At 41.5% G+C, this 26466-nt stretch overlaps 1 protein-coding gene across 2 annotated transcripts in view; it reads right to left on the reverse strand.

The window, feature by feature from the left end:
* GRM1 (glutamate metabotropic receptor 1) overlaps window positions 1-26466 on the reverse strand; it is a 461245-nt gene that overhangs the window by 324550 nt on the left and 110229 nt on the right. For both annotated transcript variants that reach the window (XM_075553889.1, XM_075553891.1), the window contains exon 2: window positions 10476-10725. In XM_075553889.1, the coding sequence (XP_075410004.1) occupies window positions 10476-10725 (250 nt within the window). The remainder of the gene's footprint in view (window positions 1-10475; window positions 10726-26466) is intronic.

The raw sequence follows: 26466 nt of genomic DNA on the forward strand, positions 1-26466 counted from the left end.
CCTCCTTTTCCCTCTCCTCCACTCTCTTCGCTTTCTTCTCTTTATCTCCCTCTTCTTCTCTCTTTCTGTCCGTCTCCTTCCTTGGCTCACTCTAAGGGGTCAGGTGCCATGTTGTGAGCCACCGTACAGCCCTACAGAGAGGCATGTGGAGCAAGTGACTAATATCTCCAGAAAATTGCTAGCTAATCGATAAAATGAGTTGAGTTTAGGAACATATTCTCCCCCATTTGAGCATGAGATGACAAGATGTCACACACATGGAAACTATTTGCATTTCTGATATGACTTCATTTCACACAGCTTGGCCATGTTATCTTGAGGGACCACGCTGTTACTAAAGTAGAGAATCAGTGAAATAGATGAAGACCTTCAATGAGATGGAGTGGCATGGCTGTGACAATGGGCTCATAGCAATGGCCTCAGACGTGGCATTGACTGGGAGGATGGTGCGGACAGGGCAGTGTTTTGTTCCATTGTACATAGCACTGCTATGACTTTGATGTAACTTGATGGCACCCAACAACACATCTACATTTCACAAGTCTATCGACAGAAGGCTGGGCTCAAAACACCTTCCCCTTTTCATCCAAATCACAACTCACAAAATCTTGGCAATGCATCTTTATCTTAATAACCTAAAACATCACTAGTGAACTCTGTTATTCCTTCTGACCTGGTAAGTTTCATTAAATGATCATATAGCAATGCAAATAAATTTATTCCACTAGGAAGTGATAACCAAGATAGAGACCTTGATTTCATCATTTTCAATCCTACATTTCTACTTTGGCACACACATAGCAAGCTACTCTTTGGCATCTCTTTACTGAGAAAATGGGTGCAATTCCGCGCTCCCTTGAGTTTTCACTGGGTTTGCAATCCCCACAGGCATCGACGAGTGAATTTTAATAACTATATAGTGAGCTACATTTGGTGTGCAAGGCAGGAAAAAGATTTTTCTTATTGGAGAAGAATGCCACAGGCAGCAGTCCTCGTGATCGTATCATATTCCCTAGATACCAGGCAGTGTTTCTGCCAATCCCTGAAGCTGTCTCTGCATTTTGAAAAGGAAAGGGGAAAAAAAAGATTGCCTATGGCAATTCCTAGAGAATATAGCTGTGGAGATGAGATGGGGACAATATTACTACTACAAAAAAATTTGAAAATTACTAAAAAGAGCTATTTGAATAATGCATTTCTCACCATCCAATATTATCTTAAAAGTACGAAGGTGCTTCAAAAAGTTTGTAGAAAACATGAATGAAAATACAATGGAATTTTTCCATGGGTTTTTTGAAAACCCCTCATATATAGAAACCGAGTTCATCTTTAAGGGTTGTCAGAGAAAAGCAAATAATCCCAAATATGTAAATGGAACTAAACTTTGCTAGAACTAGAACTCTAGGTGAGTATGGGGAAGGGTTGTTTTAGACAATTGTCAAGCATTCCACGAAACTGAGGTAAACACCCTAGCTATCATCTATCAATGAGAAAATAGTATCTATTTTACTATATAGAATGAATAAAAATAGTACTTCTTGATTGTTCTATGACTAATAAAAATGAGCTAATCCTCCAAGAAAGCTATATAGGGGTGTTAGGCCAGGTTGTCTATAGAAATAAATCCACTGACACTCGTGTATACATAAGAAAAAGCCTTATATCAAGAAGTAATTATGTATCAAGAAAGCATTACAGTCCAGTCCAAGTCAAATTCACAAGTCTAATGCGAGTTCATAAGTCCCTCTTCAGACCCATATAACTGCATGCCAGAGAGACAGAATGATGACTGGGGAAGGCAGAAAGCTCACAGGCCGAGTTCCGAGGCACAGGATCCAAGGTCAGAGGAAACGTGGCAGGACTTCTACCACTCTCAGCCATTGGGGGAATTGGGGGTCATGAGGACAAAAACATGGATTCCAGGAACGTCCCTGTTGTCTTTGACCAACCTCAAAAACAAACTGTGCTGGATCACAATGGTCTCCTTCTTTATCCAAATGAGGCCTGTTCCTGATCGAAGCTGAGGGCATATCAGATCCTTTTATTCAATGTATCGAATAGCCTATAGGCAAATAGAGACCCTGGGTGGTGGCTTCTTGTTTTCAGAATACCCACAATTTGAAACAAGGTGGGAGTAGGTTATGGTTTAAAGGAAGAATTCTGTGAGCTGTAGTGGTCTCGTGGGTATACAGTGGTCTGCTGACCTCAAGGTTAGCTGCAGGAGACAGCTAACCTGCAGGAGACAGGTGAGGCTTTCAGCTTCTGTAAACATTTAGTATTAGAAATTCACAGGGGCAGTTGTCCTGGGTCCTATAGAGATGTTCTGAGTAGGAAATTGATGCCACAGCAAGAGTCTGGTTTTGGGTTTGCTTTTAGTTTAAGTTTAGGATCCCAGGTAGGGCAATAAAGGAAAGGTTGGGAGTTTGAAACCACCAGTCACTGTGCAGGCAAGAAAACCTGACAATCTGAACCCACAAACATTGTGGTCTAGGAAGCCCTTTTGAGCCTCTCTATTCTGATACAAGGGTAAATGTGCTATGAATCAGAATTGACTCTAAGAGCAATATTAATGCCAACCGGTCACCCCCGCGACTGTGGAAATGCTGAGCCTTTCTACGGCTGAGAATTATGTTGAAAGTACCTGTCGCTGCCAACCTAATCACATTTATTCTCCAGAGCAAATCCGGCACAAAGTTCTCCGTCTTTTTCTAACAGTGTAATTGTACACAAAGCACTCATTAATCTGCCTCTGGAAGAAATGCTTTAAGGAAGGGAAAGCTTGTCAGCAAGTTTGTAATCATTCTCTGCCCTTGGGAGGCTCAGGTTATATATCATGAAGTCATGACCATTACGCATCAGAAAACACTCATCAGCTCTGTGGGCCTCCTGATTAGAATCCCTTTGGGGGGATGTCACACTTCATTTAAAGGCCACGTTTACTTTAAAGCATACAACCTTTGCAGTTTTGCCTGAAGGCCGAAAACTTTAGATTTTTCTTCCCCATTTTTATTTTCCTTAATGGAAAGATATGATCTCAAATAACTTGTTTCTCATTTTTTTAAAAAGTTAAGTATATTAAAATAACACCAGTCTATCACCTTATGTTTCAAGGGTATGAGGTCACTTTTCCAAATATGCATGTAAGCTCTAAAGAAAAAAATCATAATAATATGATGCAAACTCACAGTCATTGAGTCCATTCTGGGCTATTTGTGTTTCTTCAGCTATAAATCTTTACAGGAACAGAAAGCCCCCGTTTCTCCCACCTGCCATGCGCCTGGTGGGTTTGTGTTGTTGACCTTGCACTTAGCATCTCAACGAGCAAGCCACTGTGTCTCTATGGATTCTAATAATCTTAGATGGTAATAAAAAGTATTTTATTTATTTTAAAATTAAATAATAGCCTCATTCCTAAATGAGGCAAGTGTTACATTCCAAATCAAGTTTTGAGGTTTTGTTTAAGATGGTTGTACTTTCGACTGACCAAGTGCAGTACAGCAGGGCTTCTCACACTGATGAAAACAATGGTACTGTCATTTAATTTCATTGTCACATGAACTTTGTAAAGCTCCCTTGTATTGGCATTTTCACAAACCAAGATTTCAATAGGGGCTGGTTCTCTCCAGTGAAAGATCATGCCTAGTAGGGCTTGTGCGTGACAAGGTGAAAGAAATGAGAGAGAAAACACTACTCCCCAATAAGAGACAGGCATCTGCACTATAAAGGCCAGATACTTAGAGTCTGATTGGCTCAGATGCAGGAGGAAGAAGGGGTAAATGAATGCTCTCAGCCTCATTATCTTCATCAGATGTTTATTTAGTACAGCAGAGAAAATTAGAAAATGTAGCCATAATCCAAGAAAATGGGTTATAATTGCCAGGGAGTCCATTTCAACTCACAGCAATGCTATCGAACAAGGCAGACTGCCTCTGTAGCTTCAGAGGAGAAAGCCTCATCTTTCCTCCAAAAAGCAGCTAGTGGTTTCAAACTGCTGGCCTGGAGGTTGACTATAATTGGTGCCGACTCCAAACAAAGTAAAATGTAAATTTACTATAAAGGCTACTAAAGATGAGGAAACCAGAGTAGAGGCCCAGAATGATGCCAATACCAATTGAACAGTAAAGATAGGAGGTCGTCCTCGCTCTCCAGAAAGAGTGTGTCTTCAAAAGAGTTGGCTCTCCAAGAGTATCCCCACCAAGGGCCTACTGCTGACACTCAGTTCTGATTTACTCGCAGCTAGACACTGTGTAATGAGAGATAAAGAACTCTAACCCAAACCCCCAAACTAAACCAGCACCATCTAATCAATTCCAACTGATTCTACCCTTGACACGAGTGGGTTCTTGTTTTTGTTGTTGTTGTTGTTGTTGGTTTTGGCCAAGGGTCCTTTAGATATTTATAACATCATTCACAGGCCATACAAAACTACCAACTTAAAAATTAGCTGCTACATCTGGTCCAACATTTAATTAACTCATCTCTGATGTGGTGACCAGAACTGCTGCTCTTTGATGAGACATGTGACGTTGGCTGGTGTCGATGGCTTGCAGACTTACACAGCCCTCCTGGGAGAAACTGGTGGATTGAAACTGCTGGCCTTGGGGTGGCAGAGAGCCCTGGGGATTCGTGGTTATGTGCTAAGCTGCTAACCTCGGAGAAGGTATCAGTTCAAAACCACCAACTGCTCCTCAGGAGAAAGATGACGCTTTCTTCTCTCATAAAGACTTACTATATCTCAGAAACCCACAGGGGAAGTTCTACCCTGTCCTACAGGGTCGCTGTGAGTCACAATTGACACAATGGCAGTGAGTTGCGTTAGAGGCTATAAATGTGCAGTTAGGAGCCACACAGAGATGCTAACTGTTCTCATTATACCTTTTCAAGATTTCTGGCTTTGTTTTTTAATAGCTCCCATGTCAAACCACTGTGCCAGGCATGATGGAGACATAAACAGCCATATAAAACCTGGTACTTATCCATAAAGAGCCCTAGCAGCTCAACAGTTAAATGTTAGACTGCTATTCCATTATTTGACCCACCAGTGACTCCAAGGGAGAAAAGACCAGTGAGCTGGTTCTATAAAGCGCACACCCTGGAAGCCCTGTGGGGCAGTTCTAGTTTGTCATATAGTGGAGGGAGGGGGTTGCTCTAATGAGTTATAATTGACTTAGAAGCACATAACAGTAAAACTTCCCCTTGAGGAAATTATAATTTACTACAAATGTGTATATGTTGGTATGATACAAGTTTACATCTTGTCCTCATCATTTAATAAATTTAAGAACATTGGGTAACAAATTAACTGCCAGGCATTGTTATTGGAACTAAAAATCACATACAGTAATAGCCTAGAACACAGCAAATACTCAATAACTATTAACAATTATTATATGCCCATGTACATAAACTATGCTCATCCCACTTTCTTTAGAAGAATTTTTTTAATTCATCAGTAAACTACGATAATATTAATAAATATAACTTAAAATTGCAGAGAACTACCAGCCATTTATAGATTTCTATCTAAAAGTAATTCTATATAACTCTAGATAGTTATAGAAATGGAGAGTGATCTTACATTAGTCTTACAAATTGTGTTAAGATAAAAATAGTGAGCTTGTAAAAGAGGTTCAACGAACCCTTTTTTAAAATTCTCATATAAAATAAAATTAATACTAGGAGAAAATATAATGTGCAAGGGATTAGAGAATAATTAGAAATTTAAAATAATTTCCCCACTGGAGATACTTCAGTTAATTTACCCTTTTGGGAAAACTTAAACCATTTCTAAGGTGAATCTAAACAATGAACTAAGTCTCTGGAAGAGAGAAAAAAACTAAGATTAACAAGCGGCCATCTAGCTCAGAAGCAAATAAGCCCACATGGAAGAAGCACACCGGCCAGTGCAATCACGAGGTGCCCAAGGGACCAGGTATAAGGCATCATGCAAAAAAAAAAAAAAGATATAAGTGTGTGTATGTATGTGTATATATGTGTATATGTATATATGTATCATGTCGAGTGAAGGGGGAAGTGCAGAGTGGAGACCCAAGGCCCAAGTGTCGGCCAATGGAGATCCCCTCATAGAGGGGTTTGGGAGAGGAGATGGGTTAGTTAGGGTGTGGGGTGGTATCGATGAGGAGCACAGCTTTCCCCCGGATCCTGGATGCTTCCTTCCCCCAACTGCCATGATCCGAATTCTACCTTGCAGGGCTGGATAGGACAGAGGCTGTACACTGGTACATATGAGGGTTGGAGGTACAGGGAATCCAGGGTGGATGATACCTTCAGGACCAAGGGTGTGAGGGACGATGCTGGGAGAGTGGAGGGTGAGTGGGTTGGAAAGGGGGAACTGATTACAAGGATCCACATGTGACCTCTTCCCTGGGAGAGGGACAGCAGAGAAGGGGGGAAGGGAGACTCCGGATAGGGCAAGATATGACAAAATAACGATGTATAAATTACCAAGGGCATATGAGGGAGGGGGAAATGGGAAGGGAGGGGGGGGGAAAAAGAGGACCTGATGCAAGGGGCTTAAGTGGAGAGCAAATACCTTGAGAATGATTGGGGCAGGGAATGTATGGATGTGCTTTATACAATTGATGTATGTATATGTATGGATTGTGGTAAGAGTTGTATGAGTCCCTAATAAAATGTAAAAGAAGAAAAGAGAAAAAAAAATGATTGGGGCAAAGACTGTACAGATGTGCTTTGTACAATTGATGTATGTATATGTATGAACTATGAAAAGAATTGTATCAGCCCCAATAAATTGTTAAAAAAAAAACTAAGATTAAAATGAACATCTCTCTAACACAACAATCATGTTACTTGTCCAGACATGAAGATGGAAACAATATTTGTCCCTCTACTACTGCAGAGGGTCAGCAGAAAAGAGAAAGACCTTCATCGCAATGGACTGACACAGTAGCAGAAACAAGTTCAAACATACAAATGATTGACGTCATTCTAGAATCCACAGGGTCTATATGACTTAGAGCCAACTCTAAGCCACCCAAAAGTAGCAACAGCATATTCTGATGGTTGAAAGAATTCACTGATCCAAAGTGTTTAGGACATTGCCTACTACAATAAGTGCTAAAAGCATTACCACCACCATTATAATTCTTATTACTGATAAGATAAGCATAATTCTGTAAGGCATCTCAAGAAAGGCAACTTCATATTGCCAAGGATAAGTACTTTCTGCTCATTTGCTTGTTTTGTTTTGACATGAATATTACCTTGATTGTGGTAATAATCATTTAAGAACAAATAATAATTTGGTTATTAAGAGTTTTACGCCAATTTGTTCAATGTCAAAGATTTCATTGTCTTGTGGGTCTACTGACTATAATGACTGGTGGTCATTTTAATCAATGACCACAGATTAAAGCATTCATACTGATGAGCTGTGTTCAATGAATTCGGGCTTCAACAAAGAAATAGATGAGAAGAGTCAAATTGACTGGTATAAATTAATGAATAGCCATAGAAAAACATGAATCTATAAATGCACTCCTTATTGATCACAGCTTAGGACATGTTGTTGTTGTTATTGGGTACCATCATGTCTGTTCCTACTCATCCATGGGAGTCCATATCATGTTAATGTATTATATTTTCTAAGACTAGAAAAACTCTGAAGGATGACCTGGAGGAAACTATTACTTTTATTTAAAATATAGGCTCAGAGATGGAAAATAACCACCTGGCACACATGATTACTTTGTAGCAGAGTTTGAATTGCTACACCATGTATTGTATTATTTTCTACTATCCCACATTTATTAAATACAGTTATTGCTTTATAAATGAATTACTACTACTTCTGAGAAGTTCATTTTTAAAATTCCATTACTTTACCCTTATAGCATATTATTCCATTATAAACAGTTCAACCCAATGATAGAATACGGGACTTTAAAGGCCATTATAAGAACTTTGCCTTTTAATTAAAGAAAACAAGGGAGTTATTTTAGAGTTACACTTTGAGCAGAAGGGTATGGATTGTACTGTGTACTCCCTAAAACATGTGTGGAAATCATAACACCTATAGTTGTAGTTATATTATCATTTAGGAATGAATTTTCTTTGGTACACTAATTAGGAAGTATTAGTGTCTCACTCAACTTATTGCCATCGGTCAATTCTGACTCATAGTGGCCCTAAAGTACAGGGTAGAACTGCCCCTTTGGGTTTCTGAGACTGTAACTATTTCCCGGAGTAGAAAGCCTCATCTTTCTCCAGAAGAGCAGCAAGTCGTTTCGAACTATTATGTTTGCCCTTAGCAGCCCAGGGAACAACCCACTACACTACCAGAATACCTAGCATCTTAGGGGAGAGTTTTGCTGTTGTTGTTGTTAGGTGCTGAGGGGGTGAGTCCAACTCATAGGGACCCTATAACAACAGAGCAAAACCCTGCCTGGCCCTGTGTCATCCTTACAATGGTGGCTATGTTTGAGCCTATCACAGCAGCCACGTTGTCCATCCTTCTTGTTGGCTCTTCCTTGTTTTGGGTGTCTCTCTACTTAAACAAGCGTGATACTGAAACAGAAAATATCCTAATTCTACAATACTGGTATCTTCACAATGAAGAGAAGACACAGAGACAAGCAGGAAGCAGTGAAACCTTGTGGCACTGCAGCTGTAAGCCAGGGGATACCAGGAGCTAGGGAGAACGGCGTGGACCAACTTCTATCTCAGAGCCCTTGGGAGGAATCAACGCAGCCAACAGCCTGATCTCCAAGACTAGACGACAGTGAAACAGTAGCTTTAACTCTAGTAAGCCACTCAGTTTGTGGTATTTTGGTATGACAGCCCTAAAAAATCCATGTAAAAAAATCAATGTGTAACCAAAATGCTCATCAGCTCTGAGACTTATAGGTCTTCGGGGTAGAATTCATCTCATGAAAAGGGGAGAATCAATTATGTGAAGGGATTTGTCGTTGACTTTGTCCCCAACTCAGCTCCCTCTAAACTCTAATCTTCATATCAGGGAAGGAAGGGAAAACTGTGAACAAAGAATTTAAAAGGCTATGTTTCCCAAAAGAAGATAGCATGGGATGACAAAGTCATACCACACCGAGTCTTCTTCAGGATATCATCCCCAAAGGGAGACGTGCTGTAGCACTCAGTGTGGGACAACTCTGTCATCTCCTAGACTCCGTGCATGAGTGACAGTGGTGGCTGATATTGAGCAATGTTCTCAGAAACGTCGGCGTTCATTCTGATAGTTCCCTGAGATATGTCAACAGAGTCAGCAAAGCAGATCAGAGAAGAGAGAAGAAATAGCTGACTTCTTAAGAAGCAAGCACATATGAGACACTTAGAAATATTTGTATGAGCTCAATTGCATTGTGGACATGTAAACAAGAATCAGAGAAGCTTAAGTTTACGTTACCATCCATGTCCAAATTTTAAATCATGATGATAGGATGAGTTCTTGATACACCAATGACTTACTGCAGTATGTTTTTATTATTATAACTGTATTTTTGCAAGCAGGTGGTCTATCACCAAAGCTCACATATTTGCCACAGCTGTTCCTGATCTCCAAACCCAGGTAGATAGCCTCTTTGGGAATAGTAAAGTGAATGAACACTGCAAAACAGACTGCTATTTTTGTTTGAAACTATGACCATGAGAACGTTTTAACATAAGGACCGTTCATAAAAGCGGTCATTAACCAAAGTATTAAAAGGACCAAATCTCAGAGTGTCCCTTGTCCTGGTGCGTATGATAATTTATTTACACTTCATTTAGTGTAGCGCCTCAACAATGCTGCTTACATCCTTGAGAGTAAAAGAAATCGTATCCCTCCTTTCAATATTCCTTCTTGAAATATATTCTTTCTGGTCTTTATGTGAAATGATTCTATACAAATACATCGAGTTAAAAAAGCCAAATTGACACTGTACGCCACTGGGCTCACCTCACCCCAGTGTGGACTTGGCTTTATCATATCTTCTCAAGAGTCTTGTGAGGGCTCTACTTCCAACCGGTGGTAAAGCTGGGTTTACGTTGGGGCAGACACTATTCCAAATGCGAGTTTCCGCCAACCCTCTAAATTTCCAGTCTTTACATGGATGGCAAAATGGAGCGAGAGATAGGTCATCTCCATTGTTGCCCTCCACTGATTATAACACCGTTCACCTTGCTATGCTTAGGAAATATGAAGGCGTAAATGCTTGCTTTAAGGGGGCCAGAGCACACGTAAAGAATAACACTCTAGGACCATCTTGTCTGGGCAAACCGCCTGACTTCTGAATGATGTGAAGGAGAGCCTTTCATCTTCTGAAATCATGTCATCATCTTGTCATCTACCCTTTTGCTTTTTCTGTCAAGAAAATAATGGGACCAGAAACTGCCTTTACACTCAGCCCATCGCACCCACTTCTGGGGCCAACAAGTTCACTTGGTGATTGCAAGCCTCTGTGTGCCACAGTATGTGGGAGACAGGGAGGGGGACTTACCTGCCAATGAGTAAGAACTCCCCCACCACACCAAGGCGCCGCATGGCACTCAGGAGCCCTCGGACCGTCATGCCCTCGCAGAAGCAGACCACCACCCTGGCCTTGGGGAGGCGCTCTCGCAGCTTGCGCAGAAGACGGTCAAAGCTCTTTTCCCCAGCATTGCTGTAGATCTTGTCTGAGTGGGCGATGCAGAGGCCCTCCTGGGCAGCCAGCTCTTTGAAGGCGTCCATTCCACTCTCGCCATAATTTCCTGTCCAAAGACAATCGACAGATGCTCAAGATAACCATGCAGCAACAATATTAAAGGCAGAACAACGACATGTTGGTCAAAGAGAGTGAAGGTGGACAAGCTTGCCAATTAATTTGTGAGGATCATTGGGGCTGACAGAAGCTGATCTTCCTATCTGGAGGGGTAGGGAATCAACAGATGTTACCAAATGATCAACCCTGGGAAACCGATGAGACACCATGCAAGCTTGGGCGTCTACAGCAAACAGATTTTGTTTACTAAAGGGCTGTTGCCCTATTTTGCAATCATGATTAATAGAGGCTGTCCCAGATTTTAACAATGTGGGAGAGATCAGCACACTGGGGTGGGCAGGTCAGTCCACACAAAGAGGCAGCTTATTCATTTTCAGGGCTGCCAGGTTAGGAGAGAGGCACACTTGTTGATATAAAGTCCAGCAGCATTTCCAGCAGAGTGGGTAAGCAAAGCCATTAGAACGCCTTGCCAAACCAGAGAGTGGTGGAGGAGAAGCAGCTATCAGGTCTCAGTCACAATCCACCATCATTGGATGAGATGATGGGATTATAAGAGATTGATGTCTTATGTTTTATTTCAATTTTATCATTTCTGGAGCAAAATACACTAAGAGCTCATGGGAATCAATGAGATAAAATGAACATCACATTTTACCAATTCTCCATCTATTTCACTGAAAACGTTAATCTCTGTTTTTATACCTTCCATATCCCTATGCCCCTGGGTAGTGGAAACACTACCCAGTAAGTTAAGCACTTGGCTACTGGTTGGAAGGTTGGTTGTTCAAACCCACCTAGGAAGGATTGACTAGGAAGAGCGGTCTTGTCATTGACTTCCAAAAGATCACAGTCTCAAAACCCCTATGGAGCAGAGTTTTATTCTGTAACACATGCATCAGATCTCACTTGGTGACAACTGTTTCTGGGTTGGGTTGGGTTTGAAATCCCCCTACTCGTGTTTCCAAGTTGAGGATTTTGAGACCCAGGAGACTATCCAACATCATTGTTTTTTTTATCCTTCAGCTTCCTGCTTTCATCATGGTCAAACTTTTGACTTGGTTCTCACAAAGTGTCTAACATCTCTGAGTGTGATGTCAAACTTCACCGGGTCTGATTATCTCCTCTTATCCTTGAGGATCATTATTCACCCTCATACATATCCCAAATCCATGAATCTCATCATTCCTTCTCCATTTTCTCATTTCCCTACCTACATCACCTATCATTACATCATTCCCTGGTGAATTCCTTAACCCTTGCATTTTCCTGACAAAACCCTCAAAATCACAATTATCAAGTTGATTCCAACTCATAATGACCCCATAGGGCAGGGCAGAACTTCCCCTTGGGGTTTCCAAAAGTGTACATCTTTATAGGAGTAGAGAGCCTTACCTTTCTCCCTCGGAGTGGCTTATGGTTTCAAACTGTCGACCTTTTGGTTAGTAACCCAACATGTCACCCACTAGGGCTCCTTTGACAACACCCTAGTGCTTGTGAAGTCCCACCATACTCCTAGCCTATGACTACACCAAGACAACTCACAACCGTGCTGAATGGTTTCATTTTTAAATTCGTGAATGCACAGGGATCTAAGCATGCCATGTATTCAGAGATTCACTTCCACCCCGTCTCCCAGGGAACTATTGGAACATGCAGAGTTAGTGCTGGAGCCACCTAGAGGCAACAGCAGAGGTGGCGGGGCATTTTGTCAGTCACTGATAGAGCTGTTGTGTCCCAGGAAAAGACATCTGGGCTTGTCACATGCCTACTCACTCTCACAATAGGTGGGAGATTGGTTACTAGTCTTTTCACGGCTCTATCTGCTGCCACTCTTGCTCCCAATGGTCACCTAGCAACAAGAGTGACCTGTGAAGTGTAAATCAAATTATGCCACTCCTCTGCACAGAGTTTCGATCACTTCCCAACACACTTAAAGTGAAATCAAAATTCATTCCCCTGAGCCAGTGAGCTGTGCATACTCAGAGCCTGCCAACTTCTCCAACCCTTTCTATGGCTACAGCCTGTGGCTCTCTTGCTCTTCCTGGGACAGCCCAAGTCTTGCCCATCCCTCTGTGTTAGCTGTTTCCCGCACTTGCGAAGGCTCCTTCTACCAGAGGCTCTTATCAACTGTGTTGCAGCACAAATACCACCTCCTCCAAAAGCTTTCCCAATTCCTGCCTGTATGCCTTGTTCTCATGTTCCTATGTCTACCTGATATTTTTCTTTATTTTTCTCTCCCCCCTAGAGTGCAAGCCTCATAAGAGTTTTTAATGACACAACATACAGCACAGGTGTAGCCATTGTTTAAAAACTCCCCTGCCTTCGAGCCGATTCCGACTCTGAGCAGCCCCTTAGAACAAAGAAGAAGCTGCGCTGCGGATGTCCGAGGCTGCCCGTCTTCATGCGAGTAAAGGCCTGGTGTTTTCACTAAACAGTTCATGCACAGCCAGCGTGCACTTAGTGTAACTGCCCGGTGGGGAAACGGACTAATATCATAAGCAAGCAATTTACAAAATGCAAGTAAGAGTGGATATTAAATATTGGAGGGGGGGAAATCGCTGAATTGCACTAATTACCAAGAGGATGTAATTAGAACAAGTCACTCTATCCATGTATAAGAGTGCCAAAGCTTGTAGGCTAAATCATTAATACTTAGTGTTGAGAAATTATATTCACTCTCAATTGAAAGGAGTTCAGACTTTTGGGTGGAAAATTTGTCAGTGGTTATCAAAATGTTCACGGTAAATACCAGGTAAACATAGCAGTACTTAAGTCAAAATGTTTGAAAATAATGAAATTATCCAAAAAGACTAAGTCGCAATGTCTAGCAAAGTGGCTCTGGAATTTAATAAAACTGCCTCGTATTTTTTTTAATAAGGTGATCCTGTTTCCTTTTTCATAAGATTAAATGACCCAAATCAAGGGTATGTCTCAAATCAGCCAGCTCCGATGGCCTTATCAAGCCCACGAAAGCCCCAACAGCAAAGCATAGGACAGCCTCCTCGCTCCTGGATTTTGGAAGCACATAGGGATCAGACAAGTGGCCTGGACTGAGGACGAGGGAGAAAGCTGCAGCCAGGACATGAACCCCCAGCCCTCCATCTGCAGAATAGAACAGGGGCCAGAGATCGGTGCCTTTCTCACAAAACAGGCCGGTCCAGGCATCCACCAGGTAAACCCTCATCGCCAGCCGACTTTCTCTGCAGTGGGCACTTTCAGCCAGTCTGAAGTCAGCACTACACCTTCTCGGCTTACAATCACAACCTAGCTTTACTTCTTCATGGAAACATAGATGGGGGCACTACAGGAGCAGGGACATGGGGTGACCAAGCCCTGATGGTTTGCACATGGAGGCTCGAGAGGTGAAGCAGCTGGGAGAGGGGCATCCAGGTTTGCTGGTATTAGAACATGACCGGGAGCCCACATCTTCTGACCGCAAGGTTATTGCTGATGGCTCTTCACAGCACAAAAGCGATGAAATGCGTTACATTTTCAGAATCTAAAATAATAGGTAGGTGCATTGGTTGAATACATGAAATATTTGGCCAAATTTCTTTCTTTATAATTTCCTGTTTGCACGGGAGTTCTCCGTGATACAAACTAACAGCTAGAGGAATTGTCGTGCCTGGGACCATATTTAAACTGCTTATTTCACTCATGAGACTAACACATAAATGCCCATGAGCGTAGCGCCAATCTAAGAATAGCAAAAATAATAATGTGTATCTTTATACATCTTTACACTTTAGGGAGGTTGGGGGGGAATGGGGAGCTAATAATAATGAGTATGAGAGAGATGAAAATGTTCTAAAATTGATAATGGTGATGATTACACAACTCTTTTTAATAAGTTTAAACTGCTAAATTGTATGACATGTGAATGATATGTCCATAAAACTTAAAATTTAAAAACATAAAGAAAAATTATAGTAAGTACTATAATATATAATTGTCTGCAAGAACGAAAAAACAGTCTTATATTTAAAATTTTTGTATCCACAGACACTTGAGCCCCTACAAATGTATTATTTTTAAAATCGTGTTATTGGGGCTCTTACAGCTCTTTTAACACTCCATCCATCACTTGTATTGAGCATATTTGTGCATGTGCTGCCATCAGCCTTGCTAAAGCATTTCTACTTGAGCCCTTGGAAAAATAAACTCCTCTTTTTCCCCCTCCCTCCCACCCTTGTGAATCCTTGATCAATTATCTATTGTCGTTATTATTTCATATCTGACACTGTCCACTGTCCCCCTTCACCCACATTTCAGTTATTTGTCCCCTGGGGGGTTATATAGCCAACTTTGTGATGGGTTCTCCCTTTCTTCCCCTTCCCCCTTTCTGGCCACCCCCCTACCCTCTTGATATTGCTACTCCCACTACTGCTCCTGAGGAGTTTATCTGTCCTGAATTCCATGTGTCAAGAGCTCATATCTGTACCAATGTGTGTTCTCCGGTCTAGCCAGGTTTGTAAGGTAGAACTGGGTCATGGCAGGGAGGGGTGGGGGGATTACGAAGCATTCGGGAACTAGAGGAGTGATGTGCGACTCCTCGGTGCTATCCTACACTTTGGTTGAATCATCCCTTCCTAATAATCCTTCTGTGGGGAGACATCCAATTGTTAACAGATGGGCTGTGGGTCCCCACTCCAGTGCCCCTCGCTTGTTCAGATATAGTTGTTTGTTTTTAATCTTTTGATAGCTGCTACCTGATCCCCGTCGACACCTCATGATCACATAGACTGGTGTGCTTCTTCCACATGGGATTATTTGCTTCCTTGCTAGATGGCTGCTTGTTTAAATTCAAGCCTTTAAGACCCCAGGTGCTATATCTTTTGATAGCCAGGCACCACCCGCTGTCTTTACCACACCTATAAATTTATGTCCCAATTTTATTGATGGCATCCCTTTCTGTAAAGGAGTATATAAACAGGGAGGGAAAAAAGTCTCCAGCAAACTGAAAACCATGCCAGTCTCATTGAACAGCAGCAGAATTGATGTGCCAGCAAAGCTAGTGATCAGTTCTTAATGGAGCTGTCGCAGATCGCCAATCAGGGAGTGATGCTTCAGAAAGTGCCACTCAAATAAACAGATCTTCAATGAAAGGAAAGAAAACTAGAAGTGTGTACTCTTTGGCTGTCTACCCAGTCGAGAGTAAGCAATGCCACATACTCAAGATAAGAACACTAAGCATAGAGCCCTCCTTCCATCTCACACACACACACACACACACACACACACGCACAGCTTCCTCTTGCCTTCCTTGGTAATTAAGAGTTTATTTAGATGTTTCTCCATGTAGCCCTGAAGGGAATTGTGAGTATATATAGACCTTAATTACAATAAAACACTTTTAAAAAAGAAAGGACCTTTTCATTGTAAGCTCTCCTGGCTGTTAGAAAGTGGCATGTTCTTCATTTGATTAGCAAATATTTCATTGAGCTTTCCACTTAAAAATAAATAACTCCTGTGCTCTGCACTTTCACAATTGCCAAGAAATATCAGACACTGGCGCTGCCTTCAATTTGATGAATATTTACTATGTGTCTGGCACTGTGCTAAACACCTAAGTAGTTCATTTATTCATGACAACAGCGCCGTGCAGAAGTATCTTGCCTGAGGTCCCATAGAGGTAGAACTAAGGCTCAGCATCTGATTCCTATCAAGCTTGCTTATAACCACCTATCGATACCACCGCCAACAGGGACTTGTGGAGAAGTTGCAAACGCATGAATTATCATGGCCACTCTGAGTTGTATGCAACACAGGGGAAATGAAAAATACCCTTCTGAAGGTCATTGGATTCCAGAAAAAGAGAGCAAGGGGGAACACAAGACTCTTGGGGAAAGCCGGAACGAAATTGGGACTTGAATAATTTAAGTTGGAGGTTGGCATTCCAAGTGAATGAGGATGCATATGAATTTACAAGAGACATGTTGAGAGGCAATGTATCGAGAGGCCCTGCTGGAGCAGAAGCGTGTGGCTTTTACAATGACACTGAGTCTAAGAGATTTCTACGAAGGCATCTGGCATACCAAGGAAAGATTGAAATCTGGATATGTGCTATATGTGGCTGTGTGGTAACAGATTTCATAACAGACTTGATTACAACTCTTACCATGTTGCCTGAAACCTAGAGAGCCAGAGAGGAAAAGAGGGTATCTGATAAAGCCCACAAAATGTACACTCGGATGTATTGAAATATTTGCATGTCTATCTCAGCAACCAAGACAAAAATAAAAGAGAATAAATTAAGATACCGTACTAAACTAGGCTTCTAAACAGAAGTCATGGGAAAATTTATATGATAGAACACGATGTTCACAAAGAAAGTCCTATTGTTTGAATAATAATACAAGTGAATAATCAAAGAGGACATGATTATATATCCCAAAACTCTGTCATGTAGTAGATCCTCCCTCTCTGCGGCCCTATAAAGGTTTTCCAACGCTGTAAATATTTACAGGAGCACCTGTTGGGTCCAACCTCCCCCTGATGGCGCCCCAGTTGTCTCTATAAAATGTAACATCAAAAGAAGGACTGAAAGTAGTGTTAGAAATGGCAGTGTGTGTCAAGAATGGAAAACAAAACCAATGGTAAGGGCCCTAAGTTCTTCAAGCTGCTTATGACTTCTAAGAAGTTAGATATATCTATCAAATCAGTTCGAAAGGAAATTCATTCATAAATGCCTCATCTGTAGTGATTTGGTAGCTAAGTTTCATCTGTAGTAATTTGGTAGTAAGCCATGAAATTTTTAAAAATTGTCTTGGATTTCATAATTCCCTGTAGGAACTGCCATACCATGTTGGCCTAAGTAACATAGGTCCTGAGGATCAGGCCTCCTATTGATGTTTTTCCTTGCATTCCTGAAATATTGGAGATATGTTCAAGAAATGAAGTGCACCCTATTTGGTAGCTGAAAGAACATTTCAGCTATTATGAGGCACCAAGTTCAAATCAGGTTACTGCATGTTCACCTATATTCTTGGTCAAACAAGCGTATTTAACATTTTTCATCGTTATGTGTCTACACTTCATTTTTATGAGGGGATCATTCATATAGGGAGAAACACCAATAGCTCTTTGCTTTTCTTAAAAAAGTCATTCTCTTTGCAAGATCTACTAGTCTGATATCTCTGGGCTCTTAATCAATGCCTTACTGCATGCTCCCATTCTTTCTTTGATATTCCACACAGTGGTTCTCAACCTTTCTAATGCTTTGACCCTTTAATACAGTTCCTCGCGTTGTGGTGACCCACCCAACCATAAACTTATTTTCGTTGCTACTTCATAATTGTAATTTTGCTACTGTTATGAATCGTGTGACCCCCGTGAAAGGGTCATTCAACCCCCACACGTCGTTCGTCACAACCCACAGGTTGAGAACCGCTGCTCTAGTGGGCCACATCCATCTACATCAACCAGACTGCACCTAGCAACACCGCCATAGAAGCCCCAGGCTCCCCTGAAGATTAATAGATCCCCATTTTGAGCCTTTGAGTAACTGACCCGTCCCTGACCAAGATCCTGGCAATTCACACTGTGCCTTCTGACACATCTTAGAAAAATAAGATGATATTCCATTTTTAAGGAGAATTCTAATAAAGAGTATTGGTTTGCCAGCACCTTCTGAAAGCCTACTGCAATATACAAGAACCATCGCTTTCAAGAAATTCCTCTCTTAGGCTACAGCCATCAAAATGAAAAAAAAAAAGTATTTTCTTTCTCACTAGAGACAGATATGAACTGGTTTGCATGGCCACTCAGTGGGACAAAGACGAGGCTTTCTCCTCCCAGGAAGCGTTACCGTTTTGGAGCCCCCTAGGGCCGGTGTTTCCCGGGTCCGGAATGGACTGGAATTGACTCCATGACAGTAAGGGTTTTGGTTTTGGTTTTGTGGTTTCCTCCCAGAGAAACAAGCTGAGCTTAATCCAAACTTCAAATCAATTCTTTCTGGTTTAGCCTCCTGCTGAGAAGTTGTATTTCCACCCTAAAAATACAGAATCTATGTTCTAATTAGGTCATGTGTATCGATAAGAATTGTCGGGTGATCTGTAAGAATCATCTGGGCATCTTGATAAACTGTAGATTCTGATTCAGTATTTATTATACCTGGGATGGAAATGCAACTTCTCAGCAGGGATTTGGACTTGAATTCATCCGTTTGAAATCCTGGTCAGGTGGAGGAGTTCTTATCTCCTCTGAGCTCCCAGGTGAAATGCTTAAAGAAATTTGCATACTAGGTCAGAGTAGAAACGGCCTCAACCAGGCAGTCACAGAGAACAAAGGGGAATCATTTTTACCAGCAATTCGTCAACCCCTGTTTGGGCACGTGCAATGACAATATCCAGGTGGAAGACAGAGATAGACCATAAACTGGTTGTTACATCTAATCAATTGGATTGAGACCAAGAAGTCTTTGTTCTTGGTTCCTCGTGTTCTCAGCTATGCCCAAAAATGAGTAAGATCATAATCCTGAGGCAAATCAACCTGACATGAATCTTGTATCTGCCACGTGCAAGAAATGTCTAAAGTACCTTACAACCAAGTTCTGGTTTCTTCTTGAGCAAAAGGGGAGTCATTCTACCTATCTTGTTGTGATTTAAGTTATAGTCACTATTGAATTATGGGAAATAATAATGGAACATTCTTAGAGCAGCGACAAATGCAAGGAATGGTGCCTGTTTTTCCTTTCCAATTTTCCTTAAAGTTGTAGTAGCCAAAATGGGACATGAGGGTTTGGGCACCAACCCAAGGGCTTTAGATGCCCATTCTTCCATTTTCTTATGCATAAAACCCAGCTCACGGTTATTCCTTTAACTGCAGAGCTTCAGTCTGCCCCACGATCACCTTGTTCCAGGTCAGTCCCTAGATGATTAATGTCTCCTACATGTACACAAAGCAATCCCTTCCTCGCTTTTGAACTTGCATTGTTTGCACACTACAATCATCAATGTGTTTGAAAAGTTTCATGATCTCTGCCAGTTTCCCTAAGCTGAAGCCGAACCGGCTCCTGGTACCTATTTTAAAGCTCTGTAGAAGAGCCCCGTCTATTGTGTTTCGAAGAGCCTTCTGATGCAGTGGTTAAATGCTCAGCAGTGAAAGGGAGGCCGGTGGTCAGGACTCACCAGGAGCTCAACCGGAGAATTATGTGGCCGTCTGCAATTAATCACCAAGGCAATTCCTTCATCAAGGCAATTCCAACTCATAGCAACCTTAGGTGGGGTTTCCAATGCTTTGCAAATTGTAAATATTTTTTTACAAAAAAAATTGTAAATATTTACAGGAGTAGACGGGGCCCCATCTTCCTCCAACTGAGTGAAAGGCTGGTGGGTTTGAACCCCTGAAAGCTGAGATTCTGAGCACCCCTGTATGCAAAAGGCTATGAATGGTAGAGCCAACACACAAAATCTATTTTCAGAGTGTCCCCAAAGATTACATCTCCATTGAATTCTTTCTGACCATCAACGAAGGATGTAATCTTGCCCTCAGCCACCAGGCCTTCCAAAGAAGATTACCTCCACTCTCCTCCAGCAAGCCCAGGGAGGGGCAGTCTCTTAGGGGCTTGCTTGCATGTATCCTTGATGGAGACAATACCGGGGGTCCCATGCTCACCCTGACTACCTTGGTTGGAAGATCTTGAACCAATCTTGTAAACCCTTCTTTCTAACAGAATGCATGTGCCCTGGTTCCTGCTCAGTCCCCATGTGTAGCTGCGATGTACTGATCTGCCATCAAGCATGACTTTGTGACCATTTCCTTTGCTCCGTGCCATATTCAGCTAGTGTCAACACTGAATCCTCAGATGCCATTTCAACCTTGTGCTAAGGTCTCCCGCATCTAGATGATGCATCTGGGTCTGTGTTGTCTTTGTTGATTTTAAGACATACTAGATGTTCTCATGAAATTATAGATGAGATTAGGGCATCTTTTGTACCCTAAAACAGTAGCCCAATGCCTACTGAACAGTATCGCCACGGCTCTCCCCACTACAACTCTGGAAACTGCATGGGGACATTCCACAGCTTCCTATATGATCACAGTGATTTGATTAAGGAGGTTTCTGCTTTTCTTTTGTATTGATTGAATTATTGAAAAACCAAAGAAAAGATACGTGAAGGTAAAAACTATAAGTGTGAGGAAAATGCAAAGGAGGATGACCACACTAGCAGAAGAACAATATTTTCTAGTTCTATTTCTGCATTTAGGGAAGATGCTCAGAGAGATAGCCCAGCCCTACGATTCCTGCCCACTGCTTACTCTTATATGGTATTGAGTATCCAAATATGGAATGGTTTTATCCAACAAGAGAAGCTTAGAAACAGTACTCTAAAACATATGCACACATACTATATTACGACATACACTACCAATGGTGGTACACAAAAGTTCATGAAAATGAGATCTCTCGTATACTGCCAACAAAGGCATTCTGATTCATATGACCCTAAATGACAGAGTAGAACTTCCCCTTTGGGTTTCCAAGACTATTAAATCTCCAAAGGAATAGACAGCTTCATCTTTCTTCTGAGGGGCAACTGGTAGGTTTGAACCATTGACTTTGCAGTTAGTACTCAATATGTAAGCCACTCGGCCACCAGGATTCCTTCCTATCTTTTTAGTGGATAACCTATAATATCAGTGACTTGAGTTATAGCTACACGATATATAGTATGACTCAGAAATTTAGCTTTTAGAAAATAATTTTAATCTCCACAAAATTTCTGCTACAAGAATTTTATCAAAACATGTAATTAGAAAAATAGGAAAAAAACTAAAAATAACTGTGTCCAACAATAGGAAATTGGTTCAATAATTACTATGTACTCACAAAAAGGAATGAATGCTCCCAATTTTAAGGATGATGCAAAATAATATTCAATGTAATAAAAAAATATATTTCTGCCGGATAGTGATAAGGCAAAAATGACTTAACAACCTGGGCTTGTTTGTTAAGGTCTAAATCAAAAAGGGTTTTAAAAGTTATGCAAAATATAAAATTACTTTGATTTATTCTAGTATTTTTACTTTTTATTGTGACTTGGGCGAAGGCTTACAGAGCAGATCATCAGTTTTATAGTCCACCATTCATACTCTTTTTTGTTTAAGGGCATCAGTTGTTAGCCCTTCAATGGCCCATCACTTGTTCCCCTTCCTCCCCATGTTTCCATCCCTCCTCCTTTTCAAACCCTCTGAGTTTCTTCCTTGGATAAGTGCCGCCCTGCTGACAAAGCTGGAACTCCGTTTGCAGAAGAATGAAATAGGACCTATACCTAACATCACTGACAGAAGTGAACTCAAGATGGATCAAAGATCTTAGCAGCAGGCCTAGAAATATAAAGAGCATCAATTAAAGACAGGGACAAACTTACTGTTCCTGGTGCATGCCATAAATCCATCATCAAGCATAATGAAAAATACACAAACAGTGCGAGATAAGTTAGGTGCCTGGGACCTTCTAAAAATTAGACAATGAAATGCATCAAAAGATTTCATCAAAAAAGTAAAAAAAACAAATCCCCCAACTGGGGGGGGGGGGTGGATGGGAAATGGACTATGGTATATTATACAAAGAGCTAAAAACTGATTTTAAATAAATATATCCATCAAAAAATTCCTCTGCTACTGAGTCAATTCCAATTCATAGTGGCCCTATATAGGGTTTCTGAGGGTGTGCATTATGAGAGTAAGCCACCTCCTCTTTCTCCCATAGAGTGGAAATAAATGAATAGATAAATACATAGATGCATACAAATGTTATTTACATGAGGAAGCTTCAAAGAGTTCATGGAAAATCCCACTGTCTATTAATTCCATTTGTCCACAAATGTCTTGAAGCCCCTGTATATGTGTCTGTGTGCATGTAGGCACACATATATGCATGTGCACATGTGCACCCACATCTCTACTCGAGGAAAGAATATATGAAAATATTAACAGGGTTTCCTTTGAATTGTATAATTATACATAATTATATCCCTTTAATTTATCTACAATAAACATGTATTACTTTGTTAGTAAAAGTAAGTTTTTATTTTATTTAAAAATAAAAATACCTAGGGATGAAAATGGAATACTAAGTCAAATATAGCTATTATGGAATATTTGAGAGCATTTCCCAAGAGGGATATGGACTCCTTAGAATGAGGTGGTTTTTTTCTTAAAAGAAACAGTTACTAATATACCTAGAGTTCATAACACTGGTTATGGGCCCACTGAAAAAGCACACGTAATATATACAGATTTTCTGTTTGAAGTCCTGAATTCTGGTGTGACCTCTCTCCCTCTCCAGCTCCCTCTCCCTCTCCCTCTCCCTCTCTCCCTCTCCCTCTCCCTCTCCCTCTCCCTCTCCCTCTCCCTCTCCCTCTCTCCCTCTCCCTCTCCCTCTCCATCACCCTCTCCCTCTCCCTCTCCCTCCCTCTCCCTTTCCCTCTCCCTCTCCCTCTCTCTCGCTTTCCCTTTCCCTTTCCCTCTCCCTCTCCCTCTCCCTCCCTCTCCAGCTCCCTCTCCCTCTCCCTCTCCCTCTCCCTCTCCCTCTCCCTCTCCCTCTCCCTCTCCCTCTCTCCCTCTCCCTCTCCCTCTCCATCACCCTCTCCCTCTCCCTCTCCCTCTCCCTCTCCCTCTCCCTCTCTCCCTCTCCCTCTCCCTCCCTCTCCCTGTCCCTCTCCCTCCCTCTCCCTCTCCCTCTCCCTCCCTCTCCCTCTCCCTCTCCCTTTCTCTCCCCAAGATTTAGTCTTGGAGATGTTGATTCAGTTATCTACTGACTCTTTCCCCTAAGATACAAAAAGTTCAGGAAACCCTTGCTGCTTGCTGGAAATTTCTTACATAGTCTGAGCTACAGCCCAGAATCTACTCTTTGCATCACAAAGAATCACTGTGAGTTGAGACCAGCAAGGGGGGGGGGGGGGCTTGGAAGCCTTTCTCCTGTGCATTAAAGTTAGAAACAATGTAAATAATTCTAGATATCATTTTGGCATAAGTTGTAATACATTTCTAAAACAAGTCCCTACGTCTTGCTATACTGAAGTTTCCGTCTCACTGAAATTAAAATAAATCAAAATATGGCTTGTCTCAGAGAGGGTAAACAGAGAGGCCCACCAGCTCCTAAAACAGGGGTAGAAAATAAAATTTGCTAGCTTCTACGAAGGTCTGAGTAGGTATGAAGTGCCTCTAATATTTACTACACTTTTGTTAGGTACTTTATCATAATTACCCCTCTTTTTAAAAAAAGAAACTGAGGACTACAGCGATAAAGTGACTTGCCCCAAAGTTGGTATGATGGAGATCTGAATTCCGATCTCTCCGTGAGGGTTAACTTGTTATTGAGTTGATTCCAACTCACAGCAGGGCTATGGGTAGTGGAATGAAACATTGGCTTGTCCTGCATCATCTTCTTGATTGGTATTTCAGAGTCCTGTTGCAGTTATCGTGTTAATCCATATCCTTGAAGTTGCCCTTGCTTTCACTCCTTGAATTCATCAAGCATAACATACTTTCCAAGTCATTGATCTATCCAGACGACGTGTCCAAAGCAATCCAGCTAAGGTCCCATCAACCTTGCCTGTATGTCTGATCATATTTCTTCTAAGACTGATTTCATTGGTTAGTTCTTCAAGCAGCACACAGCATCATCAATATTCTTTGTGAACATTCCTTTAACAGACAATGGCTCTTAATTTCTTTCCCTTGGCATGTTCTATGTTGCAGACTCTGGAAGTGCCCTGTGAGTTTTCCATTCCTGTGTACTTCCTCGCTGGGAATTAGTTGTTTGGGGTAAGTTAAAGCGCCAAAGGTACTCATTGCCCACACTCCTCTGCAGCTCAAGATATACAAGTGACCCAATTCCAGACAATTTGATTTAAGTGGAAGTTGCTAGGTGAGACTTATGGGTATTGTTTTAAGAGTCAGGCATGCTCCTTCGGCTCTTTATATATATCTACCTTTGGCTACTATTGAGTAAATCTGCTGCACAAGACCTTTTTTTTATTTATTTAAATGTCTACTTGTATTATTTCTTTTTCTTTAAAAAAAAATCATTTTATTGGGGGCTAATTCCACTCATCACAATCCATACATCCATCCATTGTGTCAAGCACATTTGTATGTTTGTTGCTGTCATCATTCTCAAAACATTTTCTTTCTATTTGAGCCCTTGGTATTAGCTTCTCATTTTCCCCCTCCTTCCCCACTACCCCCTCCCACATGAGCCCTTGATAACATAAATTATTAGTATTTTGTCATGTCTTACACTTTCCAACATCTCCCTTCACCCACTTTTCTGTTTTCCATGCCCCAGGGAGAGGGTTATATGTAAATCCTTGTGATTGGTTCCCCCTTTCTATCCCACCTTCCCCTTAACCCTCCTGGTTCTGCCACTCTCATTATTGGCCCTGAAGGGATCATCTGTCCTGAATTCCCTGTGTTTCCAGTTCTAATCTGTACCAGTGTACATCCTCTGGTCTAGTCAGATTTGTAAGGTAGAATTGGGATTATGACACTGGGGGGAGGAAGCATTAAAGAACTCAAGAAAAGTTGTATGTTTCATCATTGCCATAATGCACCCTGACTGGGTGGTCTCCTCCCTATGACCCTTCTTTAGGAGATGTCCAGTTGCCTACAGATGGACTTTGGGTCTCCATGCTGCACTCCACCTCAATCACAATGATATGAGATTTTGTTCTTTGATGCCTGATACTTGATCCTATTGACACCTTATGGTCACACAGGCTGGTATGCTTCTTCCATGTGGGCTTTGTTGCTTCTCGGCTACATGGAAGCTTGTTTATTTTCAAGCCTTGAAGACCCTAGATGCTATATCTTTTGCTAGCCAGGGACCATCAGCTTTCTTCACCACATTTGCTTATGCATCCTCTTTGTCTTCAGCAATCGTTGTCAGAAAGGTGAGTATCATGGAATGCTAGTTTAGTAGAGCAAAGTATTCTTGCCTTGAGGGAGTACTTGAGTAGATGTCCAATGTCCATCTGCTGCCTTAATACTAAACCTATAACTATATGTGCATAGATCTATTTCCCCATCATCATATATAAATATATTTACATATGTACATGCCTATACATATTTAGACTTCTATAAATGCCCTTTCCTTCCTAGTTCTTTCCTCTATTTCCTTTTACTTTCCTCCTGTCCCACTATCATGCTCTGCCTTCATTTGGGTTTCAGTAATTCCTCTCGGCTACATTGCCCTTGATCAAGCCCTACCAGGCTTCCTACATCCTCCTCACCATGGAGTTTAGATCACTTGTTGTTCCCTTGTCCCAGAGTTTGTTAACACCCACTTCTTTTCCCCTGCCTCCCCCTCTCCCTTGTCTCCTGGAACCGTAGGTCCCACAAGAATGTTACTTGGAGAACTAATATGTGCCACACTTAAGCCAAGGTATTTTGTCTCATATGCATGTGAAAGTTGCACATTGAATAAGGAAGACCAAAGAAGATTTGATTTATTGGAATTGTGGCGCTGATGAAGAATATTGCCAGTATCGCTGACTGTGAATAGGACAAACAAATCTGTCTTAGAAGAAGTAAGACCAGAGTGATTCTTAGAGGCAAGGATGACAAAATTTTATCTCATGTACTTTGGCCATGTTGTCAAGAGAGAGAGCAGTCTCTGGAAAAGGACATCATGCTTCATATAATAGAGGCGTAGCAAAAGAGAGAATGACCTTCAATGAGCTGGAGTGGACAGTCCACAGGAGCTGAAACAATGGGCTCA

This window comes from Tenrec ecaudatus, chromosome 7, assembly GCF_050624435.1.
Source record: "Tenrec ecaudatus isolate mTenEca1 chromosome 7, mTenEca1.hap1, whole genome shotgun sequence".
In the NCBI taxonomy this organism is placed as follows: domain Eukaryota; kingdom Metazoa; phylum Chordata; class Mammalia; order Afrosoricida; family Tenrecidae; genus Tenrec; species Tenrec ecaudatus.